Below are 19,360 nucleotides of genomic sequence, written 5' to 3'. Positions count from 1 at the left end.
GAGAGAAAAATACACAAATCAGTCAATCAATCGTCTTCCATATGCTTCAAACCCCGACATTGCTACTGCCATTGAAAAGTAAGTGGTCCACAAGTGACTAGTGATGTGTAAACTTATCTACAAACAATCGGTCTTCCAGATAATCCTGAACAAAAAGATGCAATTCTTTCCAGCCTGGGGTGAATTCAAAAAAGCAACCAAGTTAATTGCCTGAATTGCCTGAGCCCACAAATAGCAACATCTTCCCAACTGTCACCTCTCTACTCACTGAGAGGCAGCAGCAACATCTTGAGATCTAGACTGGAATTTATCTCACCTGAGTTTCAGCTGTCTAAGTATTAAATATCTTGCTTAAGCTGGCTATTTTACTCCATCCACTGCCAATGGAGAACAACTGATTCTCTCAGGGGTTTACTCATCACACTTAGACACTTAACTTAGGAAAAGATGAATTATTTTCCAGTGGTGCTAGACACTGTGGACTAAAGATGTCTAGACATCAAGCTTTGTATTTAGATAAGGTGACTTCCACTGCAAAAGCCTGATCGTGTGCTAGCAGAGGGAATACCTGGCTACTCATTCAGCCATTCCCTATCTCTGATTAAACAATGGTGAGCTTGATGGAAAAAACTGTTCCAAGGGCTACTAGCATGACAGCATTGTCAACATAAAATACGATATCCCGAAACTTGACCTAACATAGTGCTAAAACACCCACTAAATGTAAAGCAGTATGGGAGTAACAGGAAAGCATCTGTACCATGGAAACAGCACAGGCCTGTCAGGCAAGAACCACCTAATTTCTTCTAGTGTATCTAACTTGGTGGGATTCTTCAATGGTTCTCTAATGGGCTTCGAAGTCATATGTGTAACTTACAGTATCCTCTACATTCATGAGCTTGCTCCAGTTCTACAAGCAAGCATGTTGCTATGAATTATTTGGAGGAAAAGAACCCAGGACAATGGGCAACTAAAAACTTACACTGGGAGTAAAATTACTCCCAATGAACTGGAAAAAGTCAAAGAGAACTCTTTTTTTAAGACACAATATGCCAAAGATTTTAACTAAGAAGAAGAGGAAAATAAAGGAAAACCAGGAAAAGGGCTAGTCACCCATTCTTGTTTGTAGTACATGACTTGTATGCATTCCAACTCTTCCTTTTAACCAAAAGCAGTCATCAAGTGTGACAGTTTAATGATTAATGACCCGATTCTGTAAACAGCTAAAAGCACCTAATAAATCATGCTTCAAGTCTCAAGGCGGCAGCCTGTAACAAGTTCTCTGGACCAAATCTTGGCTCTGATTAACAAGGATTTGCTAGGACTGCCTAACTTTGCTGTATTAAAAAAAGAGCAAATATTAGATGACACAGCAAGAACCGTGATACCGCTGGATTCCCCAAGCTAATGCTGTGCATTTCAGAGTCCCGCAAAGACAAGAGCCAGTACCAGAACTCCCGTTACCTTTAGAGTCATATCATCAGAGCAGGATGCTAGAAGATTACCAGTTGGATCCCATTTGATTGCGTTTACTTCATTCTAAAATTGAACAGTGAGAATTAAGTTGGAGTCTTCACTTCCATTACAAATGATAGCTTATGAAAGATAAAGCTGGACAGTAGTTGTAAGTATTTGTATAACTTAATATTCTAACATTTAATTTTCATTCCTAGCTTTGCCTGCAATAACAACTGTTATTGAAGTTCATCATAGTATTAGCATCATTATCCCATGCACACTCTTACACAACACTGGCTGTGCATAACAAAGTCTTAAGAGTATTTCTTCTTCTGAAGCTAATTTTTGCTATGCCATCCTGGCACTGGGAAAGAAAGCTACACATGCGAGTCAGAATTCTTCTAATAATGACAGAGACTACAGTTAACATCTGACCTTAACTATAACTACCTGCACATGTGTATCCACTGCCTGTTGCCACAGACCCACCATTACACGAGTGCTGTATACTAGCAAGTATATATGGCCCCCAATCTCTTATTAAGAAAAATATATAGCCCCCCCAATTTTTCAGTACTTACTGTGTGACCCTGGAAGGTTTTGATGGGCCTATCTTGTCCTAGTTTACAGACATGAATACACATGTCTGTACTGCAAGAGGCAAATGTGTTGTTACTCTGCCAATCAACATCTAATGCTGGTGCTAAAAGAAAAACAAAGATATTTAAAACTATAGTATGTATTCTGCAGGAGTCCGGTTTGCAAATTTAGCATGGACCACCTTAGAACAAATGCCAATAGGAAGCAATCGTTAATTTTACAGCAGTTCTGAAGATAATCAAACACTACAAACAGTGAGAAATGCAGTCAAAACCAGCCCTACACAAAGAAATTAAACAAAATTTAATAGAAGTCACTAAAACATGGAATATATCTGAAATGAAACAGTCATACAGAAGACAGTACAACAGGACAAGAAGACGTAGTTAAGTCGCCTATGAATAAATCTCAAGAGTCAGCAATAGGAACAGGTTCCCACAACTTAACACATCACCGTGCATGACCTTATCTCCACTAACAGCCCATGCTTGTGCTGATAGATGGCAGCCAGTGAAAGGTAATGATTTATTTCCTTTCCTAATTCCAGCACTCTAAGGTGTGGTAACCTGAAGCTTAATCATGGGCAACATACTTCATTTGATCAAGCCAAGATATTTACGTCAGATAACACACAGAATTGCTTGGAGTACATAAAGAACTGATGTTTTTGACTGTTGTCATATCACTGAAAATGTAGTAAGAGTGGAATAAGAAGTGGAAACGAGACACATCCCTTGAAGGCCCTTCAACAGTGTGTTCACCATCCTCTCTATTCTATTTACCAGCTGATTCTGGCAGGCTTGCACAGCATGCAGCCCACAGAGCAATTTGTCTGACCTCCTGAGGCACTGCGCTCTTATCCCAGCTGGTCAGTGAACAGCCTTTCAGCTGGTTTGTGGCCAAACAAACTGGGGGCAACACAGCAGGCAACACAGAACAATGAGATACGGAGCTGGGATTACTATAGCAGGAAGATGACAAATACAGTCCTTATCTGATAAGCACAAATCCTTTTTGGCCCACCCACTTGATATGTCTGCCACTGTACTACAAAAAGTCAGTAATATTTGGGTTCTCTCTTGACTTTCATAGAACTGTAATAAAATTGTGAGCTACAAAATTATAAAAATCAGAAAAATTCTACATTTACATTCTCAAAATTCCTAAGATTATTAATATGGGAGTCAGTATCCAAAGACTGCCTGTAAGACTTCAAAAGGGTGTAAATAATCACCACGGATGTCATTTATTTTGTCTTTTTAGATGATAATCCTGAATGATCAAAATCAAGGCTTACCAGAATGAAATGGAAACTGCTGCTTGGCTTCACCAGTGTGGGCATCCCAAATAATTGTGGTCTGTATTAAACAGATAAATAATAAACAAACTTATATAAACTGCTAATATCCCCACAACTACCACCATTCACATGTATAAGACCACCTAGTCTACTTCCCATTGCCCGTACCTGCTCCTATCCTCCCGATTATGTGTTTCTAGTGTTTTACCCAGTACTTAAGGAAATGGTAGTACATGTACAGACAAGAGTAGAAAATCTTAGCATAATGCAATATTAGAAAGGTGTTTAATCACATTTTGGGGTCTAGAAGGAAGAAGGGGATTGTGTTGGTTTTGGTTTTTTATTTCACTTAATAAACAAAAATGAAACAGATTCATTTCTTTAGTCCTAACTATATTCTTGTAATCCACTCCACACACCTATTTTTATTTCAAATACCTGTATATTCAAATTATAATTTCAAATACTCATTTGTTCCTAAGGAGATCTTTACATAAACAGTCCCATACTTAAGAATCTGAAAGATTTAAGGGTTGAATTTTGTTCTGACTTGTTCTCTGACAATACTTCTGATATCTTTCTGATGAAAGAAATTTTACATGACAAAATTAGTACTTTATAGTCACTACATTATATGCCAATAATCCTGACCTACCTCAACAGTCAATGAGAATTTTGACACGGGAAGCATGAACTGACCACACAAATTATTCATGGAAAAGCAGCATAAGGTTGGGTCAATCTTTTTTGCTAATGCAGAATATTTCTTAAAGCACAATTATCAGTTGCTTTATCCAAGTTTTAGTGACTGAAACAAGGCTTCTACCTCCTCCAGAATACCTCCACAAAGATTTAAAAATTGGCATAAGAAATCACAGCTGCCAAAAGAAGAAAACCATCCTTTTTATGCTTCGAGACATTTACTTTTCCTTTCTTTGTGCCAGCACTAGCATTTATAAAGCTGGGCACTAAAGTAAATCACATTAAATGTTTGCAGGAAAAAAGTAATAAATAAAGGAGACAATCTACTACTTTACAGTGACACTGCCAGTTTTATGTATTGTGGGCCTGTGGTTTTACTGAGCTTGTAGTTTGCCAGTCTCACTAACAGAAAGCCTGTGTTTACTTCTGCACTTTAAATCAGTTACAAAGGGAAAACTAAACTCTCCTTACTGTTTGAATAGTCTGTTCTATCCTTTGAATTCATCTTAAGTCTATTCTTCATCAGTAGGTGCTTTTCCTGCCTTTCATAAAATTTCCCTCACTAACAAAGGCTTTGAATTTAAAGACCGTGTGAGTCTCAGTTTGTTTAGAGATATAAAACACTTATCAATATATATTGACTTTTCTTATGTTCCAGCTCTAACCTTTTTAATCATTGTCAGACTTGACTGATACCCAGATCAGCATCAAACTATTCCTTCAATACAATTGTTTTTCTGCGCCTTTCATAAGGTGCTTCACCAAATTTTAGATGATTTGGTTTTACAAAGGTTTAATGTTCCTGCATTCAATGCACTTACTTAGGCTAACCTAATTGGGAAGAGATCTAGGGACACTGAAATCTAATAAATTAGAATATCTCAATAAACTACTACATGACACAAGGAAGCCTTGCTAGCATTACAAGTTCTTTGTAAGCACATATTTACATCCCCTGCCTTTAGTTTCATTTACTTACTTTCTATTGCTTTGCTATTATGTTTACAATTAGATTATAAAGGTGAAGGAAAGAATTTTAACTTTACCAAAGATTATCTCACCTTGTCCACTCCTGCACTTAAAATGAAGTTTCCTTTCTTGTTCCATTTTAACGCAAATATAGGACCTTTATGTTGCCCTAAGGTGCTGGCAAGATTACCTGAAAATTTATATTGATATGAATACATTAAAAAAATAAAAAACTATGCTGTGAGCCACAATACAGGAAAATATACTGGAAATGAAAACTATATAACTTACCATCTTTAGTCCATATCCTTGCAAAGCCATCGTATGACCCAGTTGCTAGAAGTGTACCTTCACTCTGCCAGCAAAAAGGTTATTTTACTTATTTTTACTATATGACACAAAGTAAATGCACAAGATTTACTTACAATATTTATTCCACTGACTACAACTTACTACAAAGTCCCCGAAGCATAATACAAGAAATTACAATGCAACTCAAAAATAGAAGTATTTCAGGAACTGTAGCAGAAGATGCACAGTTGCTGTCACTTAAAATTTGACTATGCAAAATTATAGGTACAATTTTCTTGGAGTATTTCGAGCACTGCCATTTCTACTTACGTTCCAATCCAGCGATGTCACATCTTTGTTGCTGGGTACATCCTGCCCTCCTTCTCGTATACAGTGTCGAAGTACCAGCTGTGTAGAGCCGCTCGTGCTGTTTTCACTGAGGTTCCATATCCGTGCTGTAGAATCTCCAGATCTACAAAAAAGTTACTGAGAATATAACTCTCCCAATTAATTCAATTTTTAAAAGCACTATTTTTAGAACAGCACGCATTGTGGTATTTGATGTAGAGATTTTTAAGGCAGGTATTATTTTAACTTGTTACCATCAACATACAGAAGTATGCCAATGAGCACTGAGATTATGTACATACATGGTTAATGCACATACCCTGAGGCCAAAAGGTCACTAACGGGATTCCAGGCACAAATGAATACTTCAGATTCATGGCCACGCAGCACCACTGCCTTGTTGGGAGGAATTTCAACATCACCATCTACTTCCATCATATCTGTATGATTATCTGCATTATGGGAAACAACAGTATAGAAAGGTGGATTTTAATATTTTGGGACAGTACAATGAAACTACTGTATGCTTCATATTCTTCCAGCATGAACACAACAATTAATTCACAATTTATGTAGATCAAAAGTTGACAAAGCTGTAATGTCCCTTTATTTTTATTTATGAAATACTATAAACAGATGGGATGTTTTAAAAATGCGAGAAAGCTCTTAACCCTTTTAAATGTCAGCATCTCAATGGATTTAATTTTGAAACTTTAAATTGAGGCCAAAAGTTAATTCTTTGCTATGTGAAAAAATAAACGCTGATGTTGAAAGTATTGACAGTTTTTCAGGCACAATACTGCTTAGTACAATATGTTACTAGTCTATGTTGTGCTTTAAAAATACGTTTATGACACATCCATTTTCAAAACTCTCTCTTTTCACCAACTGCAGTCAAACAGGTTTTAAATCAACAGCTCAGACACTTCATTTACAAAATGGCTTTAATTAATATAATAACATTTGGTGATACGGTAAACTGATAACAGAGCTTTTTAAACTGCATCGGCAATTACAGTGGAATTGTGGCAATACATAGCTTTCTGTGTGGAAGTGATGTTGAATCCATATTGTTCTGCAAAACGTACTGGAGGTAATTCAACTGACAGAACAGTTTTCTTGGCAGCTACCATCAATAATTTTCTATTAAAAATAGATTCACACTAGTGTAAATGCAAAATATAAAAAATGCTGAAGAGTTCACCTGCTCTGTATTTATTCACTGTAGTTAAAGAAATCATTTCACATCTATTACTTAATTTAACATTAAGGGGTTCTGTTGCTGTTTGCATGCATGAGAAAACAGAAAAGGCTAAGAGAACATGCATATTTTAAAGAAAGAACACCATATAAAAAACATTGCTTCAGTTTAAGAGAATCAGTGCCAGCATAATTTGGTGTAGCAGCCAGTAGGGGTTGCTGGAATCACATTTAACGGTGGCTAAGATCTGAAATTTACACCTACTCTATCCAGTTCACAGTTAACAAGTAAACATTCCTTTGAGATTTTTAAATTAAAACATCAAAGTAAAGAGCTTATTTTTTTAAGACAAGGATTATTTTTCCAGTTTATTTATCATATAGAATAAGGGAAAAAGAAATCTACTGAAATCCAGCTGTAAAATGCAAAACTTGGACATGGCTTGATATGAATATTCTCTCAAAAATATCTCTTTTCTCCATGTGCTTTTACAGCAAAAGCTGTAGCTCCTCTCAAATACGTATAACTTCCAGAACAATATTTTCAAAATCACATTTTAATGCCTGACCAGAACTTTTCTGTACTAAGCTTGATTGTAAGATATGTTCCTTTGACCAGTGATGACAAATCTTGTTTCAGGAATCACAATTAAAATGGAACCAATGAATAACCCAAACCTGCAAGCAGTTGCATTGAGTAAATCATGAAAACTGATACCCATAAAGGAGACAAATGACATAGGATTTGTCTCAGCAGCCATGATGATCGCAGCATGACAAGGACGTCTGTCCTACAGAGAGCCAGTTACGGCTCTCCGATGCACAGGGTTAGCAGAACCCATCAGAATTAAGTTTGCAGAGCTTCACAAGCAATGCTCAGTGTGGATTATAAAACTCTCCTATTCCTTGTACAGCCAAAGCTGAGAAGATGCAATATTTGAATAGTTGTCTCTGCCTCTTCCCCTCTCTCCACACCCCTTTATGCAAAGGCTCTCAGAGAGTCCTGTGAAAAACCTCAGATAATGAGAAAGGAGCAGTACTGGAAGTGAAGCTGGTCAAAGGCATATTGTGAATTAGTGAATTCAGAAGTCTGCATCTCCTCCTGCCATATGTCAAACTGGGGACAGTCAAAGGTGAGACACCATATGTTAAAGTATTGCCTATGATGAAGCATTCTCTGCAAGATGAAGTGTTACTAGTACTCTACACATTTACCTCTCTCTACTAGCTCATAGTATGAGCTTGTACTATGACAAACGATAAGGAAATGATGCTAACATAGGTTAGGGTCATTTTTGTCTCAACTTACTTGCTATAGTATGTGCTCCATTCTCTTCTCCATTTGCAGTATTTTCTCCATTTTTCGCTGATCCCTGTTGGTTAGTTGCTGCTGCAGCTGCAGCAGCTGCTGCCTGCTGTTGTGCAAGTTTATCTCTGTAGGCCTGTTGTCTTGTCTGTACCACATCAGGCATTACTGCATCTATCAGTGAGAGAGACTCTATCGGCCTACCATCAAACAAGGTACCATCCTAAATAGCAGCAGAGGGAGAAAACAAAAAAACACAAGACCAAGTACAAATCAACATTATGGTAATAAATTCCAAGAAAAAAATAAATTTGAAGTTTTGATTTAATAGAGTAAACCAGTTTACAAATCGTGATATTCCATCACTGTTGTGCTTAGGATTGGAATTTTAGCCTAAAGTTACCACCATAAATATGCAAAAAAGGCACTGCAGGCCTCTGGCAGAACTTCTGGAGTCAAAAGTTACATGCTTCAAGTTTGCTAAGTAGTCTGCTAAAGCAAAATATTCTGTAAGCTCTCTATGAGTATGATTTCAAACACGAGTGGCCGCAACAAAATCTAATGGTTTGTTTGAAGAGCTGCCAAACATTGCAAGCCTGGTCACTGGCTTGTGAAGTTATTCTATCTATTAGACTAATACTTTCCATAAACATATTATCTGGAGAGTTGACTAGTTTTCTTCCTTTTTTTAAACTGTGCTGGCATGCTTTCAAATAACAAGAAAGAATCTTATCCTGAAATGGACAAGACCCAGTTAAAAATACCATGATACATATGCTAGGGCTTTGTAAGGATCTATTTTTAGGAGCTAGAAGGATTACTTGCAATAAATACAGAGTCCCCTTCTATTCCAATCACTTGCTTTATTTTTCTGAGGCTTCCTAAGGGAAAGGATTTGCTTCACTGGGACAGTGAAAACTACACATAAACAACAGACATAAAGGAGACTGGAAAGAGAGCAGAATTAGTAAAAACCCCACTTTTCTTCTGTAATATAACTGACACGTCAAATGCTGCTAACCTTCCAGGCATAAATAAGAACAGAAACTGAGGGCGAGGATCCGCACCATCAGGCAGGAAGACACATAGCTTTCTGTACTACTGGAATAACCATTTAAACATCAAATTTAATAAACCCTAATAAAGATGAATTAGCCAGCAGAGGCAAAAAAGTAAACTGGCATATACCTTCATCCTTCCTGCCACAAATTAAAACCCCCTCTCTATCTGGAAACCTTGCCTTTGACCTCTCATTACTTCATTATAATGACACATCACCTAAATGAGAGGTGCTTAGTGCTCTCCCACCTCCCTAGTGCAAGTCTACAAAAATAAAAATTAAGAGGTTACTTGTCTCAATGATTATCTTATTGCACTTGTCTGGATTTACTACAATAATATATTAGGGTAAAAACTCTACAGACAACGGACCTTTAAGCAATGAGCCAGAACACCATGCCTGGTGTTGTGTGGCTGTACTGGGCAGAACCCCTACCCAGTTATGTCAGTCCATTCTGGTTCCACCACTGGAGTCATGGTGAACACCAGCAGTAAGGAATCTGAAGTAAAAGTAAATAAATAGGATACAAGAAAGTTAAGAAAAAATACTAACATTCAAACTTACTGCAAGCAAGGACATAATGCTGCTGCAGGCAAAGCCTCCTTACCTCATTAATACTGACTTCTGCCTCTACATACTGCAGACCTTTCTGGATGATGGAAATCAAAGCAGCTGGTGGCACCAGAGCACCATTTATATTAGACTGGCTGATATGGCTCTCTATACCAAAGGTAAATGCTGAATGGGAAAACCCTAAAGACAAGGCAAAGACATCATAATTGATTTATAGGCAATGCTACTTGCCACACCACTGCAGGATCTTCTGTTTACAAACCTATGCAAATTATACAAAGTTATAGCACATTTATGAACTACAAAAAAGCCTCATCAAAACACCTCTGTTGTTTCTCTTATGCTTTTAGCTTAAATGTACAAAAACAGAAAACCAAAGGTTATATATAAACACAGAAGTTATTAATTACAGTACCACTGGCAAAACATTTCTGAGTGACTAAATACAAAACCATAAAATACACAATTTGCAATAGCATTTACATATACTTACATATTCTCAAACTATATATATATATGTATTGTATCACACACAGCATATAATAAAACATCTCTCTCCAATACACCGAGACTCACTTGTTATTTACACTCACTGATTTGCTACCCATGAAAGTGAAATGGATCTATATGTAGAACAGAATTCCATTCATGGTACAGTTCTGTCATAATTGTGTATCTTTCGGCACTTCAAACTACATCAGTATAGTGCACTGATTACAAAGGAGCAAGTGTGCTATGGTGCACCACTCCTAGTGGCTTGCTATTTATTTGATCATCCTGAAAAGAAAATTAAACCAAGAGAAAAAAATAGTTGTTTCAGCAAATTAACTTTACTGACACAGAATTTTTTTTCTTAAACTCCTTTGATGTGCTTTTTTTTGGTTTGGTTTGGTTGTTATTTTTTTCTGTCAGGTAACTAAGAAGCTGACTACAAACTTTCAAATGATGATAAAGCAATTTTGTAAGTTTGGCTTCTGTAACAAAAGTAATAAGAACATGTAACAGTTTTCAGTAAATTCAGACGGAACAATGAGCTTCTGCTTTCTTCTGACAAGCAGAGACTGAAAAACTCTGCTGTCCACCATTGCTCCTTGTGCTGCTTTGTCTCAGTTTGAGAAATCCATGAGCAGTGGACATAAGCAGTGGGCAGATGTTACATCAGCCAAATGCATTTTCAAGAACCCTGAACCCACACATCAATCACTGAACAAAACTAAGAAACTGTAGCTGTTGAAACAAGAATGTAACATACACATTAAAGCTGGTTACATTGTCACCTTAAGATTGGGGGATGGGGGGGGGGGGGAGTGTTTTGCTTTAATATGATGACTTTTTTTTTATGTATTGTTAAGGCCATATTCCCTCCTGCCAACTGACAATCATCGCTTTTTCATTTCCTGGGGCATGCCCTGATTTCCAGCCAAATCCACCTGTTCCAAATGTAGGCTGCTTTAGGCAATTGGTATCATAGCTGTAAGTAAAAGATGTCTTTTACGTAGCTTCAAGACCAAAAAACCACTGCAAACCCCTCTGCAACCATATGGCTACATCTCGAAACCCAAATATTCAACACAAACTGCTAATCCAACAGGGATTGGGAAGCTTTAAAAATAAACTGTCAAGGGAACACTACTGCATTCTATGTTGTATTTTCCAGATACAGTCAGTTTGGACAAATACGATAGGAAAAAAGTTCCTTTTCAAGTTTGACAGTATTCAACCATTTCTGGCTCTTATTCCTAAGAAGCAAGAAGCTTTGGCTAGCGTGACACCAAAGGACAAAATCCTCCAAGAAAGTCTCCTGCAGGGAGGAAGGATTTTCAGAACCCAGGAGTCACTCCTGCAAGAAAAATCTGTGATCTGTACTTCAAATGATACAAGTTACACCAGCACAGTTGCCACTTCTTCCTTTGAAATACAGCAACATCTGCCCTCCCCCACAGTCACCTTCGGGTAAGGAATTCGGCCATGTAAGAGCAGCTCACAGGAGCACCATCACTCCAAAATAGAACAGGAAAAAAACAGTATTGTGGTGGTCATCCTTTTTTCTTCCTCATGCAGCCCCAACGAAAATGGTGTGAAGTCTCATCATCATCCTGTAGATAAGGGATCTCCAGGAAAATGCATTTCTAGCAATCCTTAGTTGGTTGGTTGACTGCCATCTGAAGATTCCAAATGACTAAATCTGATTAAGTTACAGAAGGTAATTTGGCAGAAATTCATACTCTTGTTGAGAAAAAACACCAAGAAACAGTTCAGACAGAAGCACATGCCTACTGGCAAAATAAGTAAATGAGTCCATGTTTGCTAAAGCCAGTTGCAGATGAATACCAAGTAAATAATGCATTATTTAACAACCAGAATTGTAAGAACTCACCTGACTCTTGCAAGTATCTATATACCAGGAAGTTAACCTCATCACTGCTTATACTCATCTTTATTCCCAGTTAAACCATGAGGTCACAACAAAGGACACAACCCTGAAAACAAAGAAGTAGGTCAATTAGATATTTGTAATTCCTAATATATATTTCTCAACAAACACTGCATTTATAAAGTAAGTAGCTCCCTGGCAACATAGACAATGATTTTATTTTATAATGGAAGTAAGTCTAGTCATGAAAAAGTAATTCTCTCACAACAACATAAAGGTCAGTAAATCAAATATTGAAGTGACAGATTCTCAAGTGACACAAACTGGTAAGGACTGGGGAACTATGCTACTTAATACCAGTACTAAAAAGGCCTCATTTCATAGGTTTTAGAAAAATAATCAAGTGAGTTTCATCTAATCAACATTACTGCTATAGAACACGTTCTTCAAAATGAAGATTTCTCTCTACCTGTATAACAAAGACCTAGACCTTGGTTTCACATTGGTATCCAGACAAGTTCCCACTTTTACTCTCCCATCCTCTTCAATTTTTAGGTACTCCTGCTCTAGTAAAAAGGTGCAATATGGGTTGTATCATGTATCTGTTCAAAGAAAGCCCAGGTAGTTCCACTAAAAATTAGAAAACATCTCAGCCATACACTTTGGCTTTGCAAAAGGAATTCTCAAAATTAGGAGCAAACTTTAACCAGACCATTTTCAGTAACATTTCTCTAGGCTTTCAATCAATGCTTTAAAATATGGATGGACATATATACACAATTTCCCCTTGATTTTATTAACAGTAAATATTCAGCATGACAAATGCTGTATCAAATGATACATGCTTCTGGATGACAAACTTTGAAAATATGAAGCAACAGCAGTCTTTGAAACATGAAAGATAGCAGAGACAGAAAACATTATCTTCATAACTTTAAGCCTTATTTTTGAGAACATTCTCAAGACTTCTGAACGTTTGATAATCCTCATTTTTCTACAGCATCTAGTAAATAATAAAAACATCAGATCCACAACACAGTATGAAATAAGGTCCATCTCCTGTTGCTAGTATCCACTCAACACTTTTCATCAGCAGACCTTCAAAGTTTTTACCCAGCCACCCACCACTATCACTTTCTCCTATGGAACTGCAGTCTGAGAAGGTGAACGACTTTCCTACTGTTATTTGACAGTTCAACCTGGAACTGACATAAAAAATGGGACCACAGAACAGCCTTTCCTGTTCCATTTCAAATAAAAAGTTCTTGCTACATGGCTGCATGGTCAAGCCACTCACCACTGTTGCAAAAAGTGGGAAAGCAGTGAACACAGCAATAAGCAACAACTGTGAGATTACGATTGGAGGAGATTACAATTTTAGATTGGATATAAGGAAGAAATTCTTTACTGTTAGGGTGGTGAGGCACTGGAATGGGTTGCCCGGGGAAGTTGTGAATGCTCCATCCACTGCGGTGTTCAAGGCCAGGCTGGACAGAGCCTTGCATGGCATGGTTTAATGGGAGGTGTCCCTGCCCATGGCACGGGGGTTGGAACGAGATGATCTTAAGGTCTTTTCCAACCCTAACTATTCTATGATTCGCACTACAAGGCTGCCATACATATTCTTTCTCGGTATCTTTTCCTAGCAAGATTTCCCAAGGAAATAGGAGAAAATGACCACACTCTCTTTCTTATCATCTAACTTCTGAATTTTAACAGTCAATTGCAAACAAATTTGATGGTGGGAATAGCTCTTCAAGATGTGACTTTCTGCAAGTCCCATAATGTGGTAGAAGAAAGACCCAATTAAACTCCTCAAGAAGAAGAGAGGCTACAGGAAGTACCTAGACATCAAAAGGAGTGTTTCTGGTCATAACACATGAACACTGGTGAGTCAATGAGCACATGGATGCTCCCAAACCCATCACAGCTACGTGGCCACCTCCCATCTAATAGCCAGGGGTAAGAGGGAGGGCAGCACACACTGCCCGCTTTGTTTGGAGAGGGACCAGGAAAAGTAAAACAGCCCAAGAGCTGCACAGGGAGGGCTCAGACCCAGCAGGGGCCAGTGGGAGAGCTGGGGTTATCCTGCAGGGAAAATGGGGGGCTGTAATCAATGCTGGATATGTTCACAAAAACCCATGTTTCACATTTACAGAGCAGCTTGAGCATACTGTGCTGCCAAAGGTAAGAAAGATGGTTTTAGTTGACTAAAGAAATAAATACAAATACAGAGCTACTTAAATCCATCTCATTTCTACATGAAAAAATAACTGATCAAGTGCAATAGCTTCTAGACAGTGCAACACAACTTGCAAAGAAAGGTGCTTTGATACTCAAGCCACCCCACCCCTCCACAGCCCCCCCAGCGCTGACATACAAGGTATACCTGCCAAACTACAACATACCTTGATGGCCTTTGTTGAGCAGTGTGTGAAATGAATGTAATTTTTAGCCATTTCATGCATTAGCAACCGATTCTGCCATGTGCAGGACCAAACATTTTATTTAGCTATGTTTTTTTTGTCACACTTGGTGTAAACTATCTTTAAGACTGCTTCTTAGAGAAGTTCTGTACAAAGAGAAACAATATTCTCCTTAGGAAAAAAAAAAAAGGTAACTAAATTTCTGAAGGCTCGTAAAGAAGCCCTTTTACATTACATACGTGCACAAACAGTGTACTTCATAGATCTGTTACTGATTTTTGAAATCTTGCTGCATCATTGAAAACGTAGATCAAAATACAGAAATCAGATGAAAATGCCATTTGCTACACAGAGATGACCTGTGTTTTTAATATTAAATGCTCCCTCCCCCCCCCCCCCCCCCCAAGCAGAATTGTGGAGATACCACGTAATTTCACCCACTATGTAGCTGGATAGCTAACATTTTGCTTGTCTGTCAAAAGCGTTATTCACCCTCTCCAAGTCAAATGAGTATCACTTTTCAAGGCTAGTTCACAGTGTTTTCCAGAAGATGCTTTTGGCAAGTACTGCCACATGCTGTCCTGCCCGGCTATCAAGAGGTGGCAGTGCAACACTGGCTTTGGTAGCCTAAAGACCAGAAAACCAGGAATGTGTTCAATAAATATATTCACAGCTTGCCTGATAAGGACATGAAACCAAAAAGGGCTCAAAAGATTCCATTTTTTTTTTTGCCACGATATTGCTTTATCCATTATTTTTTATGCGTATTTAAATTTTGTGAAAATATTTCTGTATTTATCCCTCATCACAGGCCCAGTCATTCAGCCCTGGAGACAAACAACACTCGGCTATTGCGCAGTCAATGGAAGTGAGGAATTGCGAACAGATCAAGCAACATCAAACCACCTTCCTGCCCATCCCGAAATGAGCTATCACACTAAAGAGAAAATAGAGCAAAAATACAGATAGCAGAGGATACAATAATTATTTCTGCTTGACGAACTTTGAATTGATACCAGGCTTGATTCTGGCTGCTGGGCTTATGCTGCCAACCCTTGAAAGCAAGGGCTGAGCCAAATACACCAGCAAAGGGCTCTGCAACATAGCCACCTCCAGCCTCAGGAGCAGACTTTGCAGACAGATGAAGAAGCAGGTCAGAGCTGCATGAACCCCATCACACATGATGGGGAAGCTGCTGCTGTTTCTAGCCCTGGGAACCGTGCTGCCTCCTTCTTTGTTCACAACTTCCTGGGATGTAACCAACAGGAACAACCTGAGACTGTGGCAGCAAGAGGATGATGCAGAAATGGAGCAGAGGTAGGATGGGGAGGGGACCCATTGGCCCCAAGGCCATCAGCCATGTTGCTCTCAGTGCTTAACATGCATGGCCTCCCCTTCATGCTGAAGTTAACTTACCAAGGATGTCTGCCAAATTAAAATCAGTAATGGGAAAGAAAATAAAATCGCTAACCTAGGAACCACGTGAACAACAGTTTCCCTAATGCCCCAACGCAGCCCCAGGGTTTGTTTGGGAGGTGACAGAGAAGATTTCTTCGTGGTGTCATGTAAATGGAAACATAAACATGAACAGAGGAGGAAAGGCTGAAAATAAGTAGAGGAGAAAAAAAAAAAAAGATTTACCTTTATGTATGCACCCATACATGTACACCCCCCACGTACTAACAAATCTACTTCATTAATGCTGGTTTATTTTCCCTAAATACCCTATTTATATGTGCAATCAAGTACTTACTTTTGGCACTTAATATATATTAATATTGCTTTTTATTTTAGATACAAGAACTAAATAACCAAAAGGACAGAAAAATGAGCCAAAAATAAATAGATGTGACACATGATTCCTATCAGTCTTGAATTTCTAGCCTAATTTGCAAAGCCCATTAAAAATATCTCACAATATCTCTATGCCCCAAATCCATTCCGAAAATAAAACAAGATCCTTGAGGACCTTTTTTCTGGCCCTTATAAAAATCCCCAGTCTTCATCCAAACATTCCATGAATTTACAGGAAATACAGCAAAGTATGATGCACCCACACTACTGTTTTAGCTCCAAGTACGCTTTTAAAGGAAACCTCTCCCACTTGCCTCTACTTTTGTTTTGCACGTTGGAGCAGTCACAGTGCATGTGAAGTAGATTCTTTATCAGTACAAGTAGGATTAAAACAAACAAACAGAATTAAAACAGGGGTTAAAAAAGGATGTGCACAAAGGCTTACAAATCATGCCCACATTGGTCTCAGGCTTCCAGTCCCTAGGACCACACCAGGATCAATATTAATTGCTCAAAACAGAGCCCACTCCTGCACACCTCAGTCTCTCAATCCACACATGTCACTGCAACGTTCAATAATGCCACAGTGCCAATGAAACTGTATTACAGCATAGCTAACCCATCACGCTATTCTCCCTCAGTCATCTGAAACCACTGGTTATCTGTAGGATCCCCAGCCAAAACCAGCACAATCCCCTTCCTAAGCCTGTGGTTTGTAACACCACTGTTCAACTAGAATCAGCACAGCACCAAGATACCCCAGGTAATTTTTAATGTTGCTATATAGAAAGTCTCTGAACTCCCCAAATTTATCAGGCATAAAACGTATTGGCCATAAAAGTCATTTGTCTATACAAATGCTGGCCTCAAGATCTACTCAAGAACTAGATGTACCGCAGGTCAGGAACAGACAAGATGCACGTCTGTGCTTCAGACAAACCGACCCACGCATTCCAACTCTGAATCCATGTCAGAAATCCCACAAGAAGTAATTTAGAAACTACTTTTTTTTAAAGGAAATGAGGTTTCTTGTCCCAAAGCCAACATACCAACTCTGACTTAGCTTCCACAGAGCAAAAAATGCACCTGTATTTCTATAATAAGCCTACTGTAACTCAGACACATAGGTGTTACAGAGGCTTCTCCATCCCTTGAGGACCATTCTACACTTTCATACCTGGTATAAAATTTACAAGTAAAATCCATTTATAATGAGATTAAGTTGCACTATCACAAGCACTGGCTCTGCAGACTAATGGAAGCCCAACAGTATAAAATTGATTGCATTTCTGACAAATTATTATTCTACTCTGCAAGTTCATGCTAGCTTTGTACTCTTCTTCCAGGTTCATGCCAAATGCTGGAGAACAGATGTCACCTGATATGGCTCTTGGCCTAATAGATGTTTTGCTTCTTTCTTTTTTTTTTCTTTAAGAAACAAACCTGAACTAGCAGAGAAAGTCTGTACATCAGGTTAGTGCCCTATATCTCTCAATCATGGTTTTATAACATATAATAAATCTAACTGTAGCAAATCTATTATATCATCAAACAACAGCATAAGAAAGTAATAACTTCTGCAGCTTTAGGTGGGCTCTAACACATCCTAATTAGGTAGGATAACAGAAAAACCTGGCAGGCTGCTGTGAATCATACTTCCCCAAAACACACCAATCATTAGTTTGACACCAAATGTGGTAAGTTAAAGGGAACAGATAATGCTCTGGGTAGCTCTGAAAAATGTTCAGTGCTCAGATATAAACAAAAGTCTGGCTACAGAAACAACAAATCCCCTACAACAGAAATACTGCCGCTAGTCCTTTTATTTTTCCCTCTTTTACAAGAAATCCAGACAAATATTTTGCCAGCATGTGTGCACATAGACAGTGACATCTTTTTTTTTTTTTTTCACCTGCTGCTTAAGAATCTTTTTTTTTTTTTTTTTTTTAATTACTACAATGATTTATTAAAAAGAAAAAAAAAGTTACATGACCCAATCTGGAAATTTTTGTAATTCCTCCCCAAACCCCTGAAATTGTGTACATGTCCTCTGGAAAGCTTTATTACAATTCTGCTTTACATCTGTATTACCTCTCTCAGAAATAAAAATGAAGTCCTGCGCGTGATACACAATTCCTCTTCATTACACTTTGCAACTAACACTGGATCTCCTCAGCCTGGCAAATCTACCTGCTGAGTTCAACAGCTAAGTGCTTGCTGCCATGGTGACTCAGAAGACAGACAATACACCACAGCTCAGGAAAGTGCTGATAAAACTGCATTCAGGTCGATTAAGACTTTGAGGCACCAATACCACCAAGTCTGCTTGGATTTATCATATCAAAGGTGCTGAATAAAGTGAAAAGGGCGCTATCTAAGTCCAGCCACTCAGACCAGGTGAACTTCTGGATGCGTGAGGTTTCAGAAAGACTTCATTTGGGTACCAAATCTACCATGTGAGTACCTTGTAGAACTGGAGTTTTAAACCAGGGCTCCACAAAACACTGCTGTTGGTGGCTGATGCTGTACAAAAGCATTCTCCAAAGACTCTTCCCAAGATGTGGTGTGTCTACCCCAAATAGCTGCTGAACTCAGTAAGACTATATTCAAACTAGAGTTATATATAGCCCTTTAGAAATAGTTTATAAAAGAAAACTCATAAAATAAATTGGTGGTTCCTGTATGTCAAGCAGGCAGTGTATGACCAATGTTGTATTTCCTTCTGTGTAAGAATTTATTAGACAGCAATTTCAATCAAAAGAACATGTTCTCATACTTCAAAAAGAAAAAAAAAAAAGGTTGAGTTTTCTTTAACTGCTTCAACTGATGGCTCTAAACACTCCTATTTCACATCTTCACTTTAGAGATAAGGTGCAATATTGCATTGGGCACAACACAAATGAGCCTTTATTAAAGTTCTACTATCTGACAATCTGCAATTAGGAGTTCTTTCTAACCT

At 38.2% G+C, this 19,360-nt stretch overlaps 1 protein-coding gene across 10 annotated transcripts in view; it reads right to left on the bottom strand.

The window, feature by feature from the left end:
- The window catches only part of TBL1XR1 (TBL1X/Y related 1), a 114,840-nt gene that overhangs the window by 9,630 nt on the left and 85,850 nt on the right, over positions 1-19,360 (bottom strand). For 7 of the 10 annotated variants that reach the window (XM_065674537.1, XM_065674536.1, XM_065674539.1 and 4 more), the window contains 10 exons: positions 12,185-12,287; positions 9,842-9,987; positions 8,178-8,397; positions 5,988-6,120; positions 5,651-5,792; positions 5,321-5,384; positions 5,122-5,219; positions 3,356-3,416; positions 2,040-2,161; positions 1,465-1,539 (listed from right to left, as the gene is read on the bottom strand). In XM_065674537.1, the coding sequence (XP_065530609.1) occupies positions 1,465-1,539; positions 2,040-2,161; positions 3,356-3,416; positions 5,122-5,219; positions 5,321-5,384; positions 5,651-5,792; positions 5,988-6,120; positions 8,178-8,397; positions 9,842-9,987; positions 12,185-12,242 (1,119 nt within the window). In that variant the 5' untranslated portion in view covers positions 12,243-12,287. Of the gene's footprint in view, positions 1-1,464; positions 1,540-2,039; positions 2,162-3,355; positions 3,417-5,121; positions 5,220-5,320; positions 5,385-5,650; positions 5,793-5,987; positions 6,121-8,177; positions 8,398-9,605; positions 9,766-9,841; positions 9,988-12,184; positions 12,288-14,589; positions 14,646-19,360 lie in introns of those variants that run through there. The other 3 variants (XM_065674542.1, XM_065674545.1, XM_065674544.1) reach the window with 3 other exon arrangements.

This window comes from Lathamus discolor, chromosome 3 (genome assembly GCF_037157495.1).
Source record: "Lathamus discolor isolate bLatDis1 chromosome 3, bLatDis1.hap1, whole genome shotgun sequence".
NCBI lineage: Eukaryota > Metazoa > Chordata > Aves > Psittaciformes > Psittacidae > Lathamus > Lathamus discolor.
The sequence above is the reverse complement of the archived record's forward strand: the minus strand, read 5'-3'. Positions and strand labels throughout refer to the sequence as shown.